This window comes from Rhinolophus sinicus, chromosome 16, assembly GCF_057876585.1.
Source record: "Rhinolophus sinicus isolate RSI-liver-muscle chromosome 16, RSI-T2T, whole genome shotgun sequence".
NCBI classification, from domain to species: domain Eukaryota; kingdom Metazoa; phylum Chordata; class Mammalia; order Chiroptera; family Rhinolophidae; genus Rhinolophus; species Rhinolophus sinicus.
In genome coordinates, this window is record NC_142516.1 from 28,817,839 (window position 1) to 28,831,662 (window position 13,824).

The following is a 13,824-nucleotide window of genomic DNA, read 5'->3' on the forward strand; positions in this document are numbered from 1 at the left end:
TGTTCTAAGACTGCTTTTCTATCATATCTAAGAAAGGGCATCCCAAAGTTTGGAATGCCTAAAACTTTATGGGATCAGGAAACGGTCCACTGGTCGTTAATGTCATTTTGGCCAAATGACCTCCCCAGATCTTGTCTCCGATGCATTTTCGGGCATTCTTTGATAATAACCTTCCAGAAGGGCTGCTGGATTTGTCCATTACTTAGGTCTCTGATTAGATTGCTTTTGAAAAGTAGATCATTTTAAAAGCTAGGCTGCGTTGTTACACCGTTGTGACTTTCCTGTTACAGTAAACCTTTCTGTACTTAACTTTCAAAATCTTTGTTTACCCAGATGAGGAGAAAAGGCGACCTGATATTTTCCATGCATTGAAAATGGGTAAGTGCTTTAGAAAATCTTTTTGGACATTTCAAAATTCAGTGCCACGTTCTCCCAACCTAATATTTCTGGTCCTCTTCAAGGCCACCCAGAGTATTTGAGAAACAAACAGGTATTTTATTGTTTCCTGACTACTCTAGTTTCCCCCAGGAAAGTTCCGACCCTGGAGGTGGATCGTTACGAGTATTACGGTACTTTACACACGGATTCCAGCCTGCCCTCCCAGGCTCCTCCGCCTCTCCAGCCAAACCTGGTGGTTAGGTCCTGGCTTTTCCCTGCCTCTGAACACCTGGCTACTCACCTCCCTACTTCAGACTCTTTGTGATGAAGGACTGTTTAGCCTAAAATTTCCTCTTCTGATGCAGACCCCATGTCCAGGGAGCCCTCCCTGATCCTCAACCCCCAGGCAGACCTGAGCGCTCCTTCTGAATGGCCATTGCTCTCCATCAGTCTCCTTCATCTGTCCTCTTATGACATCACGACTTCTCTCTTTTAGTAAAGTTATCTGTCCCTCATCGATTGAGGGATTTGAGAGTGGAGGCTACCTCTGACTCATCTTTAGAACCCCTATAATGTCCAGCAGCCCAGGACAGAGGCAGGCTCAGCACATGTTTGTTATATGAACTCACTGGCTATACATGAGCCCGCGGTGCCAGGCCCATGGATCATTAGGGTTCTTGCTTCTGTTTGCAGGAAACTTCCAGCTAGTCAAAGAGATTGCCGATGAAGACCCCAACCACGTGAACCTGGTCAATGGGGACGGGGCGACCCCTCTGATGCTGGCCGCCGTCATGGGGCAGCTGCCTCTGGTGCAGCTTCTGGTGGAGAGGCATGCTGAAATTGACAAGCAGGACAGCGTGCACGGCTGGACGGCTCTCATGCAGGCCACTTACCATGGGTCAGTGCCAGCCCCACTCCCTTTGCGGCCAGGCTGATAGGATGCTCAGACTGAATGGGCTTCTTGATAGGGGCTTTCTGGTCCTGAGACCCACAGATATACCCCAGGGCTCTGAAGACGTTGGGACAGGCACAAAAGATTAAAGCCGCACAAGCTCATTCTTTCCTGTGTTCCTGTCCTTCTGTATCTAGCTTTTCTATGACCTCATCACAGAACTTCACCAGGGGCCATGAAAAACCAGGCAGCAACAATGTTTTATGCCAAAACGTACGCATTTGTAGATTGATTTCAGTTGAACAGAGTGGTTAGTTCGTTTGAGGTTTTCACATTGATGTGTGAGCAGCCGCCCTAAGTTGTCCCTATTGGAAATGCACATGAGCCATTCATACCATTGGCTTCTCCGAGACATCCAATGGGGACACTTGTTTTAACCCTCTCCTTCTGAACAAGCATCAGCATGCACTGGTGCTTCTGAATCTCTTGTCTTCTGTCATCCCGTTGCCCTCCTGGAGGCCTCCTCCTTGGGGCGGCTGACTGAGAGGCAGGGGTCTGCATGCCGTCATGCAGCTGCTGAGGTCTGCTTCCAGATTAGGGGCCCCTTCCTTGCCTGCTTCAGGGGTCCGGAGCGTTTTCCTGCGTCATCTCCAAGTGGTTTGTCTTCTTACTTGACGAGCCTCAGGCTCCACATCAAGCACCTTGGCCAGTGCGGAGCTCCTGATCTGGGTGGGGGCCTTGGTGCCCAAGTGGTTTTGGGGCAGAGCCCTCTGTATTTGTCTTGTTCATGGTAGGAGCACTTAGGCTTCCTCGAGAGTAGGGAAGGTGGAGCGAGACGATTGGCAGCTTTCCATGCCCTTCTTACATGCTCAGACACTGGGCACTCTAGTTACTATCATGTCTTGTTGCCCAGGAGCAAAGCCACGCTTTTGCTTTCAGTGGGCCTAATTCTGACTTTTTCTTTCCTCCCCAGGAATAAGGAAATTGTCAAATATCTGCTGAACCAAGGGGCTGATGTCACGCTTCGTGCAAAAAACGGGTACACGGCCTTTGACCTAGTGATGCTGCTGAGTGATCCTGGTGGGTTGTTTCAGGAAACGGGTTGTAACCCTGCATTGCCTTTCTCTGGCTGGGAAGCCGGATAATCGCCTGTGTTTTAAGCACTTGCTAATTCAAGGGGGAAGACACTCTCAAGCTCCAAGAGCTCACCATACGGCCCTAGGCAAGTCTGTCCCTTGCCAGCAAAGGCTGGGTTAGGGTACTCCCTGAGACCTCTCCCACCACCAGCTCATGAGAGTCTCCAAGAAGGGAAGGCCAGCAAGGTGTGTGTCTGCCTTGGCAGTCCACACGAATCCCACAATGGTGTCTGTGCTCTGGAGCCAGAAACTGAGGGGCTCAGGAGTAAACAGAAAAAAGCCCTTTGCCAAGCAGAATGAGAGACGGAGCAGCGACCCCTCAGCTGAATTTTGTAGGTGGAGGCGGCCTGGTGAAGGGCTCTGTGCCCAGGGTGTCGCCCTGACTAGCCGCACACCTCTCTTGGTCCCGACTGGTGCCCCCTGCTCCCCTTAGCCCTTCACCAAGTGTGGCAGGCCCTCTTCTGGGAACTGGGGCTTCCAGTGAGCCAGTTCGAGGGGCAGGGTCTATCTGTTTATAATCCTGGAGTTTCAGTCCAGATTGGGGGAGAGGTTGGGAGGCCCTCCTGACCCACAGGCTTTGAGCCCTGAGCCAGATCGCAACCTGCTGGCCATGGGGAGAGGACTTTTACCTCCACAGCCCCATGTGGATTTACTCCTGCTGCTGCTCTTAGGTATGGGGGTGGCAGGCCACGGTGTCCTTTCTCATCACTAGCATTGCCACCACTACCACCTCTCCCCGCTGCAGGCCCCACACGGCACAGATACTTGGTTCCACTTCATCCTTGGAGACTGTATGAGGGAAACAAAGCCTTACATCCTCTTGTCGAGGGGAGGTGTCCGAGGGAAGGTGACTGAGACCAGGGGAAAGACTTGATCCAGCTCGAGCGTTAAGGCCCTCTGTGCAAATCCAGTGATCTCACTCACGTGCAGAATCAGTTTCCACGACCTCAGGCTGGACGGCACACGCTTTTCTCCGACAAACTCTTCTCTCTCGCTGTGTTTCTTCTCCCTTGTTCCCTGCCCATTTCCCCACTCCTTTTCCCCATAAAACAATCTGTCTCTAGTGGACTTTTTTCTTAGTGGGTTTTTTTAAGTGAAGTTTTTGCCTGAAATTTTCAAAGAAACGCTTGCTTATTATATTGAACACTTGGAGAGGAAAAAAATGGTTGTCAAGAGAAGCCATTAACCATGTTAATAGTGTGTAGTAATTTCTTCTCAATCTTGTTTGTTGCCTTTTAAAATAACCTTGTTAAGTTAATAATAACTAGTGATACTTAACCACTCTTAAGCATTTGCCACATACCAAGAATTCCCTCAAATCCTCCAGACCCTTTATGTAGTGGGTACTAATGTCACCCCTTTTACAGAGGCACAGAGAGGTTCCCTAATTTACCTGCAATAACACAGCCAGAGAGGGGCAGAGGCATAATTTGAATCTCTGCCCTCTGGCTGCAGAGCCTGTACTCTTTAAAACATACTACCCCGCTGCCTTCCTAGGGAAAGAGGGCTTCTGGTTTTTCTTTCTGATCAAGTGGATTGAGCCCTGCTGGCCTTTTTGCCAGCTTTTGAAGGTTAGATGGAGAGGCAGGTGGCTTGATCCTAGAGTAACACAGGCTCCAGTTGAGTTCTAAGGCTGACAGGGGTCATTATGGACCCACCCCCAGAGCCCGAAAGACATATTTGCAGGTAAAAACGCTACCTTTTGTGCCCATAGACACGGAACTTGTTCGACTGCTGGCATCTGTGTGCATGCAGGTGAATAAAGACAAAGGCCGGCCCAGCCACCCGTCACCCCCACCCCACTCGAAGGTCCGCCAGCCCTGGAGTGTCCCAGTGCTGCCCGATGACAAAGGAGGGCTTAAGGTTTGCCATTTCTTGTCTTAAAGGGCTTCAGACGGGTGGTGGGGTGGAGGGGTGCCTACTACTTCCTCTTAAGCCAGGGCTTACTTAGGTTGTGGGTAGAGGCTGGCAGGGGTGAGAAGTAAGATGGGGTGAGCAGTAGGGAATGGTGGGGCCCGGGGAAAATGGGTGACCCTAACCGCTTAGTGCATCAGTGGCTGCTTTACAAGAATGTAGGTCCTTGTTGCCAGATACTCCCATTTTTTTCAGGAGAAACTAGAAATTCAGATTTTGATGTGGAAACTCCATTTATAAATGTAGGGAATTTTTAAAAAATCTGCATGCCATAGTACTGAGCTGGCCAGACTGAACACCTCCCCTCCCAGGCCATCTGTCTGTGGCCTCTGCTTTAGTATGTAGAACATTTGCCGATTGCGCCATTCTGGGAATCTCCCTGTGGTCCCACAGGCCCCCGTCAGCTCCTTCCTGGAAGCACCAAAACCAAGTTCCAGTTGCTTATTTCTAACTGCAAGCCTAGTATCTTTCTTTGAATTTCTCATCTCCCCATCCTGCTCTACTTGTTTGAAATCTAACTTATTTCCTCCGCCCCGACCCCATCCTGTCTGAGGTCCTCGTACCTCCTCAGATCTGCAGACTTGGCATGCCTTTTGCATTGCTGGCTCATTCAAGCCCCCGATTCTTCCTCACGGTGCTGTCTGCAGAGATCCCTTCGTCCCTGCCACACTGCCATCTCTGTAGGCCGGGCCTCCCTTTGGGTTGTGCCAGTAACCTGCAAGCTGTCACGGGATTATGAGGATGCCCTGGGAGGCAGCAGCTGTTCTCTCTCTAGGGGGGAAGCTATAGGAGCAGATGGCCAGGCCTTGTTATGGACACTCTGGCACCTCTCACGTTGTCACTGGAATAGGTGGAAAGAGGTTGCAGTGTAGCTGTTAAGATGTCTGGTGTTGCATGTGTCCATCTGTCTGTCCCCGACTCACTGTGAGACTTTGAGCCAGAGTCACCCCTGTCTGGGTCTCCATTTCTCAGTCTGTACAATGGGTTGATTAGGTGAGGGGTGGCAATTTGGGTTCACTGCTACCTCCTACCTATTCAAAATGGCTCCTAACAGTGGGGTCAGAAAAGATTTACAGAGCACCAGGGCTTACTGGGAAAGGGTGCTGTGGTTGACTGGTAATGCCTGCCATTGGCCCAGGAGAGGAGAGGGTACACAAGTGTAAAGTGTAGTCATGGTCCCTGAGCTGGGTGTTCCTGGGGCATGACCTCTGCTCTGCATTCTCTTGGCAGTCCTGGTGGAACCGAATGTCCAATCGGTTCCGGAAGCTCAAACTGATGCAGACCCTGCCCCGTGGGCTGTCCAGCAACCAGTCATTGCCTTTCTGTGATGAGCCGGAACCAGCTCTGGACTCCACAATGAGGGCGCCCCCCCAGGACAAGACAAGCCGCTCGGGACTCCCTGATGTGGCCCCCACCATGAAAGACAATGGTAAGAAAAAACTGCAGATGCAGTAGAATTTCCAGAATGGTCAATCCTAATTCCTCTGCCCTATGTCCTTCCTACTTCCCAGGCTGATGTCAGAGGTGAGATGAGGTTGGACTGGAGCAGTGGCTGGTCTGGCAAAGAAGAGACTTAGGCAGGCACACAAATGCTATGAGCCTGGGATAATGGGGGAGCTGGTGGCAGGAGTCCCAGGTTTCTGTCCCACACGCTCTGCTAAGAGACCTGAAGCCACAGATACCCTGTTTCCCTGAAAATAAGACCTAGCCGATCAGTGAGCGCTAATGCATCTTTTGGAGCAAAAATTAATATAGTAAAATACAAGACCTAGTATATTGTATTATATAAGATCTGGTCTTATAGTTAAGTAATGCCGGGTCTTATATTAATTTTTGCTCCAAAAGACACATTAGAGCTCATTGTCCGGCTAGGTCTTATTTTCAGGGAAACATGGTAGGTGATTCTCCCACCTACCAAATGTGCTTGGTCTGTGGCACTGAAAGTGTTCTGAAATAGAACAAGATACCTCGGGAGAAGAGGGTTAGTGAGCTTCCTGCTACAGGAGCTTTTCAATAGATTGGATGACTTTGCCAGGATGCTGAAGGAGATTCCCATAGCGATTGGGAAATTGGGTAGATCAGATCCCTTCTAACAGACTCTCCACACCCAGACCAGCTCCATCGGCACCACTGCTTCAGACAGACTATTGAGCTGGGTGCACCACTGTCTGACCCAGCACGGCAGTGGTTTATGGAAAAGCTGAAAACATGCTCTGAGATACATTTTTAATGCTTTCCTTCTATTCAAATATTGAATACCAATTATTATTAAATATTTAATCACCCAGGAGAATTGGTTTACCAGGATGAAGGCCAACCTGGTCACTCATCCTCACGCCGTACACTCATGGGGGGGTCATTTCAGGAAACTTCCATTTGTCTCTCAGGTCCTGCGAGCACGAGAGGAGAAAAGGAAGATGTGTTATTGACGACCATGGTGAGTGTGGGGCTTTTCTAAAAGTATTTCAGGTCTCTTCCGATCATTAGTTGATTGATTAACAAGGAGCGATGTGATGTGGGCATTTGTCTTCCTTTGTGATGGAGTTGCTGTCAAAATGTATAACAATGGGTACAGCTCTGGCACCGAGGAGTCAGAACAGGTGCCAGCCCTGAACTGTGGGTAAGGCTGTGCTGGTGTTTCATGGCCAGAGGTAAGCCCTGGTCACATTCTCAGGGGAGGCAGCCCTGAGGATGGGCATTGAAGGGGCAGGAGTTGATGGGCGCCACTAGACTCACCACTTTGGTTATGGACTGCAGGGAGAGAGGAGTCAAGGGATTTTCCAGCCTGTGTGAGGCCTCAGTTTCCTCATCTATAAGCTAGAGCTGAATCAGGACTAGGTTCAGCTGTGAGTAACAGAAAGTCCCCAGATAACAGTAACATAACTAAGGTAACCGCTTATTTCTCTCAAGTAAGTGACGTTCAGGACTGGTACATTGTTCCATGGAGTTAGGGACCTAGGTTCCGTCTACCTGTTGGTCTCCGAGACATGGCTTCTATTACCAAGGTCACCTCTTAGTCCAAGATGGCTGCCAGAGCTCTGGGCATTACTGCCTCATTGTAGCCAGCAAGAAGGATAAGGGAAGAAGAGATGGCGCCATCATGGGTACATGCCAGGTGTCTTGAAAGAATTTTCCTAACTCACTTATCACTTCTGTTTACATCAGATCAGCCAGAATTTAGTCCCATGGGCACATCACGCTGCTCAAGAGTCTGGGAAATGACGTCTTTGTTCTAGGTGGTTGTAAGCCCAACTTAAGATCAGGGATGTGTAATAAGGAGGATATGTAAGGTGGGTACTGGGAGACAGCTAGCATCTCTGACTAGAGAGATGCTGTCCCTCATGGCTGTGGGGTTTAAATAAGAGCTCAGTTATCTGCTCTGTGACCTTGGTCGTGTTACCTCACCTCTCTGGGCTTCCTGTTCCTTTTCTCTGAAATGAGGGCCTCCTTCTTGGGGTTAGACTCAAGTCCATTGAGCTCTGAGACCCAGTGTGGAGGCCGGCCAGGAGAGGGCAGTGTTGGAGAGGAGAAGGAGCAGAGATGGTCCTGGAGGATGCCCGAGCTGCCCGGGTCCTGACGGCCCCGCCACGCACGTCGGTGTCTCTACACACGGACTGTGGGAGCTCGTAGTGCCGGACATTGGCTAAGACTATTAAATAGTAATCATTCTTTTCAGTGTGAAGGCAAATATGCTGTTACTGAAATTGTGGAAGATGCAGTAGAATATAAAGAAGAAAAATAAAATCACCCTTGATCACACATACGATCATGATTGACATTTTGTGGTATAGATCGTTTGAGTATTTTTCCTACGATTTTTTCGCATCTATGAATATAATGTCATGTTATATGTAATAGTATCAGCACGGCATTTACGAAGTCCCAGCCACTATTTGCAGCCTTTACATATATTCCCTCATTGAGTCTCCCTGACAACCGTGCAGAAGACACACTGTTATCTTCCCCATGTTGTGCTGAGCCTGGTCATGACCATCTTTTCCATGTCACTGAATACTCTTTGGCCACATCGTATCTAATGGCTTCGTTATACAACATTGCATCGTGGCAGTGGGCCTGACTGACACGTGGAGATTGGCCTGGGGAGCCTTGGGGTTTCTAGTTTTCTGTTACAACAGCTCTGATGAGGGTATGAATGTCATCGCCTTCCAGAAAGTGTGCAGCGCTTTGGACTCTGACCCGAAGGAATGATAATGTCCATTAGTGGTGGGTTTGCAGTTGGGAGTGACCTTAGTCACCTTCCAGTCCCATCCCCCATTTGCTGGATGAAATTGCTAAAGTCTAGAGGGGCAGCCCTTGTTCACCGACTCTCAGACAAGCTCGGGACAACCAGGGTGGGAACCCAGGATGCCGTCCCTTCTGCCCTGGAGCACTCCTGACCGCCTCCTCATGCCCTGTACTGTAGAGGGCAGCAGACTGCCCACCTGCCCCTTGGTAGATGGAGGCTGGCCTGGGCGCCCTGCTGAGTGGGCGTTTGCAGCCATCCTTGCCGGAGATGCCCTGCTTGGAGGCAGGTTTAGCTGTGGGATGCCCTTCCCTGCAAAGCACCATCTGGCACCAAGCTCAGTCTTTTCTTAATTAAAGTTAGAGTGGACTGTGAATGCTTTTCCTTGACAATCCACCAGTCTTCATTGCGTGGATTTTAAACTGACCCCAAATCACATTTTCAAAATTTAAAATTCAATTACAGTTAAAAATGTCAGCAGTAGGAGGTGTGGTTGGAGAGTAGGATGGGTGTGGTGGGTGGGGAAGGGCGTGTTTGCTGGGCTCACAGCCAGTTAGCCCGGGCCTCCCAGTTCTCTCGTCTCCTGCCCCTGCCTCCTGAAAGCCCCAGCTCTGGGCACACCAGTCTGCTTGCAGTTCTGTACACTTGTCCTGCTCGTCTCTCTCCAGGCTTTTCCACATTCTGTTCCCTCTGTCTGCAGTGCCCTTTCCCAGTCCTCACTGGGCCAGCTTGGACTGGCCTTCGGGCTCAGCTCAGGTGCCCTCTCTCCCTGCCGCAAGGGGTACCTCCCCTGTGCTCCCCTACTCCCCAACATCACGTGGCTTCGCCTTGGCTCTCCAGGCCTCTGTCCCTGTTCTAATCTTGCTGCTGTGGATGGATTCAGGAGCAGAGCAGACGTGGGTATTGCTCGCTTGCTGGAAGGAGAGCTGAGAATACCATGTGGGTTTCCGGCTTGGGTGGAGCGATAGATGGTGCGTTTCTCTGAGAAGCAGGAAATACCTGGAATCTTCCTCCCAGATGCGGGAGCCCTCTGGGGCCTTTGTCTAACCCACAGCCTATCTCTTTCAGCTTCGAAATGGAGCCCCCTTCACCAGACTCCCAAGTGACAAGCTGAAGGCAGTCATCCCCCCTTTCTTACCCCCTTCCAGCTTTGAGCTATGGAGCTCGGACCGGTCCCGGACATGTCACAATGGAAAAGCAGACCCCATGAAGACTGTGCTGCCCCAGAGAGCCAGCAGGGGCCACCCTGTGGGCAGCGGGAACACAGACACCGTAAGTCACCCAGCAGACGTGCTTGGACGGTCACTCACCACTCACTGAAATCGTGATGTGTTGCCGGCAGAAGGGCTCTCAGACCCATGGACGCAGAGGAGTTAAAGCTTTTCTTTCGTTTTGTTTTTTAATGAGTGATACCTTTTGTCTAATGAAAGCCTGTGAAGGAACATAATATGTAAACAGATTACAGTGTCAGAGTGAAGGGAATAAAAGTGGGAGTCCCTGTTCTCTGTGCTCTCGCTGGAAGCCTGAAGCTGAAGGGAACACAGTTTGAAGACCTGATCTAATCTGACCTTCCCTTTAGTAGGTGAGGACACTGGGACCCAGAGAGGTGAAGTAATTTGCTGAAGATCACCCAGCAAGGTGGGGTGCGCCTCGGACCAAAAATCAGATTCTTGGCTGTTAACTTCCACACTACATAATTGCTCAGGTCCATGACCAAGAGCCAGCACTGGGAGGCAGCTATGTACATGACTGATGTTTTCTTGTACCCAGAAGCAGTGTGACTTCTGTCCTCTGGACCACACTGGCCCTTGGTGTCTCTGTAACATACTAAGGTATCCTTCTTGTGGGAGGTTATCGCCGTATGTGTAGACTGTCCACATGTGGATACGATAAATGGGCAAAGCAAACACGAGGATTTCAGGCCTGACCCGCCACAGTGTGCTGAGTGATTGGAGAAGCTCAGGGCCTCCATCGCTGCTGTAAAACGGGACTGAGCCCTGTGCTTGCAGCTGCCTCCCTGGGCTGACATAGTATCAGATCTCTAGAGGGAGACCAAGAACCTGGCCTCAGATGCTCAGAATGGGCAGCGTGGGTTTGCATTCTGTCCACAATATGGGAAGAGTTGAGTGATGGTGAAAGCAGGGTGCCCTGTGGGGAGGATGTCACAGGGGGGCTCAGCCTGAGCTGAATGGTCAGGTTGTCAGCAGCTAGAAGTGAACTCCCATCCCCTAGTGGACGTCAGCAGGCTGAGCACCGGTCGGCAAGGACGTGCCGGCGGGTGCGGGCATCGGCTGGGGTGGGCTGGCTGAATTCCAGGTCCCTCCCCTCCGTGGGTCTGTGTGTCCAGAGGAAGGAACAGCAAACCCTAACCATGACATTCACCTGTTCTTGCAGACTCCCGTCAGGCCAGTTAAATTTCCATCTCTCTCAAGAAGTGCAGCCTCTCCTACCAATTCTGGAAACTTCAACCACTCACCTCATTCCTCAGGTGGCTCCAGTGGGGTAGGGGGCATGAGCAGGCACGGCGGAGAGCTGCATAACCGCTCAGGTGGGTACCCAGGCGGGGCCACTCAGGGGCGGTGGGCAGATCCCTGGGCGCTGAGGATGTAACCACCCCCGTGCTCGCTCTGTAGGTAGCCCCCGAAATAGCTGCATACACTGTGTCTTCTCGATGTGGCCAAGGGATTTTTCAGTGAATACACAGTTCGGAGTTTCCTTTATGCATTTTCTTGGTGGAAGGGGTAGTAGAGACAGAGGAAATAAAGTCTAAAATGCTTTATATTGTTGGAAATTTTATAAGAAATTAGAAGAAATGCATGGTGTTTTCATGGTGTTTAAAATCCTTGAAGGTTAAACCTTAGCTTCTCATCCTGCCGTTTCATTGAACAGATGAGGAAACTGAAGATCAGAGTGGGCAAGAGATTTGCTCAGGGGCACAGAGCAAGTTGGTGACAGTTAGGACTCAAACCCGAGTGCCCCACAGTTATTTTGAGCTTCCAGCACACTTTCTTGTCCTCCCTGAGGGTATTCAGGATGAACCAAAACCAGCTTTGCAGGAAGGGCACCCCTGCTTTATGCCGTTACAGAAGAAGTGCATGCTTCTTGTGGAAAAGCTTTTAAGAGCAGATAAACCAAAAAGATAATGATGATAATAGTAGTAGTAGTAGTAATAAAAAAAAATAAGAAAGGTAGAGTCTCACCCACTAAGATCGCTAACATTTTGGTGTATATCTTTACAAAGCACTTTTATGCATATTGTATTTATGAAAGTGAAGCAATAATTTACTGAGCACGTAGTATGCGTCAGGCATAATACCAGGCCCTTTAAATGGATCATCCCCAAACAACCTGCAAAGCTGTCATCTCCGTTTTACAGATGACAGAATGGGCTCAGTCAGCCCAGGTCACTCAGCTGTGAATTTGCAGAGGCAGGACCCGAACCCAGGCAGGCTGACATCAGAGCATAGAATGCTCTGTAACGTTTTTCTCTTTGCACATATCACCATATTATGAACACCGTTCTATGTCCATAAGCCTGTATCTATAGCATCTTTTAAATAACCAAACAGTCTTCCATTCGCGTGAGATGTCACACTTTTATATAACCACTTCCCTCTTATTGAACACTGGGGCTGTTGTAGATGTTTGCTTCTGTAGATAGCCATGCTAAGTAATGCCTTCACACTCCTGTATTTGCATACTCAGTTACTTGCTTAACATAAGTACTCCAAATCAGAGTGGTGGGGCCAGTGGGTTTGCCTATTTTCAAGGCTTTTGGTACGTTTTGCCTTCCAGAATGGTACCGTTTATACATGTAAAATATTGACAGCAGTGCCCGGCACCTAGTAAATGTTCTGTAAGTGTTAGTTATCAGTGTTCTCCCTCAAGCTCCCTCCCTAGGCCTGGGTATTAGCACTTTCCTGTTTTCTTTCATAATAATTCAAGGTTGTTAGTAGATTTGGGGAACCTGGGAGAGAGAACTTGGCACTCAGGGTTCAATCAGGGAAGCTGACATCTCTGAGTATTATGCAAGAGGAAGGCACTGCACAACTGCAGGAGTTGGGGATGTAAAGCTCGGAAAGGGGGAGTTGGAGGGCAAGGGGGGAGCCCTGGCATGGCTGGATGGCCGAAGGTGCTGCTGGGGGTCTGCAGTGGGAATCCGGGGCTGGGGGCCGGCGTCTGCGCCTGATGGAGGCTGGCCAAGCTGGCTGTGGTGCAGGGGTCAAGCTAAACTTGCCTACACTGCGTCTTTACAACCTGTTAACTGTGACACCTTCATCGCCTGCTGGCCACTGCGTCACGGCCGCTGTCCAGTTCTCACGCAGAGTCCTCCTGTGGTCAGCCCTGAGCCAGAGCCACACGGGGAGGGCATCTGGGAAACGTGGTTCTGGCTCAGCCCCATCGGCACATGAAGCCAGTGCACCCCTGTGGCAGTATGCTGGACCTGTGGCGGTCATTCCTCTTCCTGTTTCCACAGGTGGCAGCATAGACAGTGTCCTGTCCCAGATCGCTGCCCAGAGGAAAAAAGCAGCCGGACTCTCTGAGCAGAAGCCCAGCCATCAGTCGAGTCCTGTTGGGCCAGCGCCCGGGTCCAGCCCTTCCGAGCTCCCAGTCTCCCCTGCAGGCGGTGGCGGTCCGGGTGGCAAGGTGCTCGTTCTGTTTCCATCTCCCCCTGTTAACTCTCATAGATTCTGGCCTAACATGGCCCACATGCTGGGGAACGTGGGTGGTGCCACAGTTCTGGGACAGGACTAAAGACAGGCCCCTTCCAGAGGCCACTCCTGGGCTTTCTGAGATGGGCTGGGGCATGTGGGCAGTTGCTGAGGTTACACTCTGTGCCCTCGCTCGTGTTCACCTCCCACCTGATCTCCAGGGCACCAGCGGATTCCTCATCCAGACTCATGTTGCACATTTTTGCTCATTGATTAGAGCAAAAGAGTTCAGAGTATGGGTGCAGGACCACAGTGCCGGGATTCAAATCTCAGCCCCACACTTCAGCATGTGGGATGGGGCCTGGCCCCTGGAAAGCCGGAGTAGGTGTCGGCTGTGCACGTTGCCATTAGTGGCACTACTTCCTAATTCATCGTGCACGTCTCGGGTGCATCTGCTCTGGGCCAGGTACTGCTAGCACTGAGGGTCCCGCAGTCAACAGGGGCTTTGGTGACCACTGTCAGGGTGTCACTCCAGACACAAGCAGTCTCCCCTCACTGTGGTAGAGGCTGTCATGGAGAAGGGAGGATGCCCTGCCCGGCTTGAGAGTG

The 13,824-nt window shown here is 50.7% G+C and overlaps 1 protein-coding gene across 7 annotated transcripts in view; it reads left to right on the forward strand.

The window, feature by feature from the left end:
• Nucleotides 1-13,824, forward strand: part of ANKS6 (ankyrin repeat and sterile alpha motif domain containing 6) — a 62,001-nt gene that overhangs the window by 11,166 nt on the left and 37,011 nt on the right. For all 7 annotated transcript variants that reach the window (XM_088793510.1, XM_074330760.2, XM_074330758.2 and 4 more), the window contains exons 3-11: nt 334-378; nt 1,072-1,276; nt 2,244-2,350; nt 4,121-4,269; nt 5,551-5,749; nt 6,708-6,757; nt 9,632-9,835; nt 10,958-11,111; nt 13,041-13,210. In XM_088793510.1, the coding sequence (XP_088649636.1) occupies nt 334-378; nt 1,072-1,276; nt 2,244-2,350; nt 4,121-4,269; nt 5,551-5,749; nt 6,708-6,757; nt 9,632-9,835; nt 10,958-11,111; nt 13,041-13,210 (1,283 nt within the window). The remainder of the gene's footprint in view (nt 1-333; nt 379-1,071; nt 1,277-2,243; nt 2,351-4,120; nt 4,270-5,550; nt 5,750-6,707; nt 6,758-9,631; nt 9,836-10,957; nt 11,112-13,040; nt 13,211-13,824) is intronic.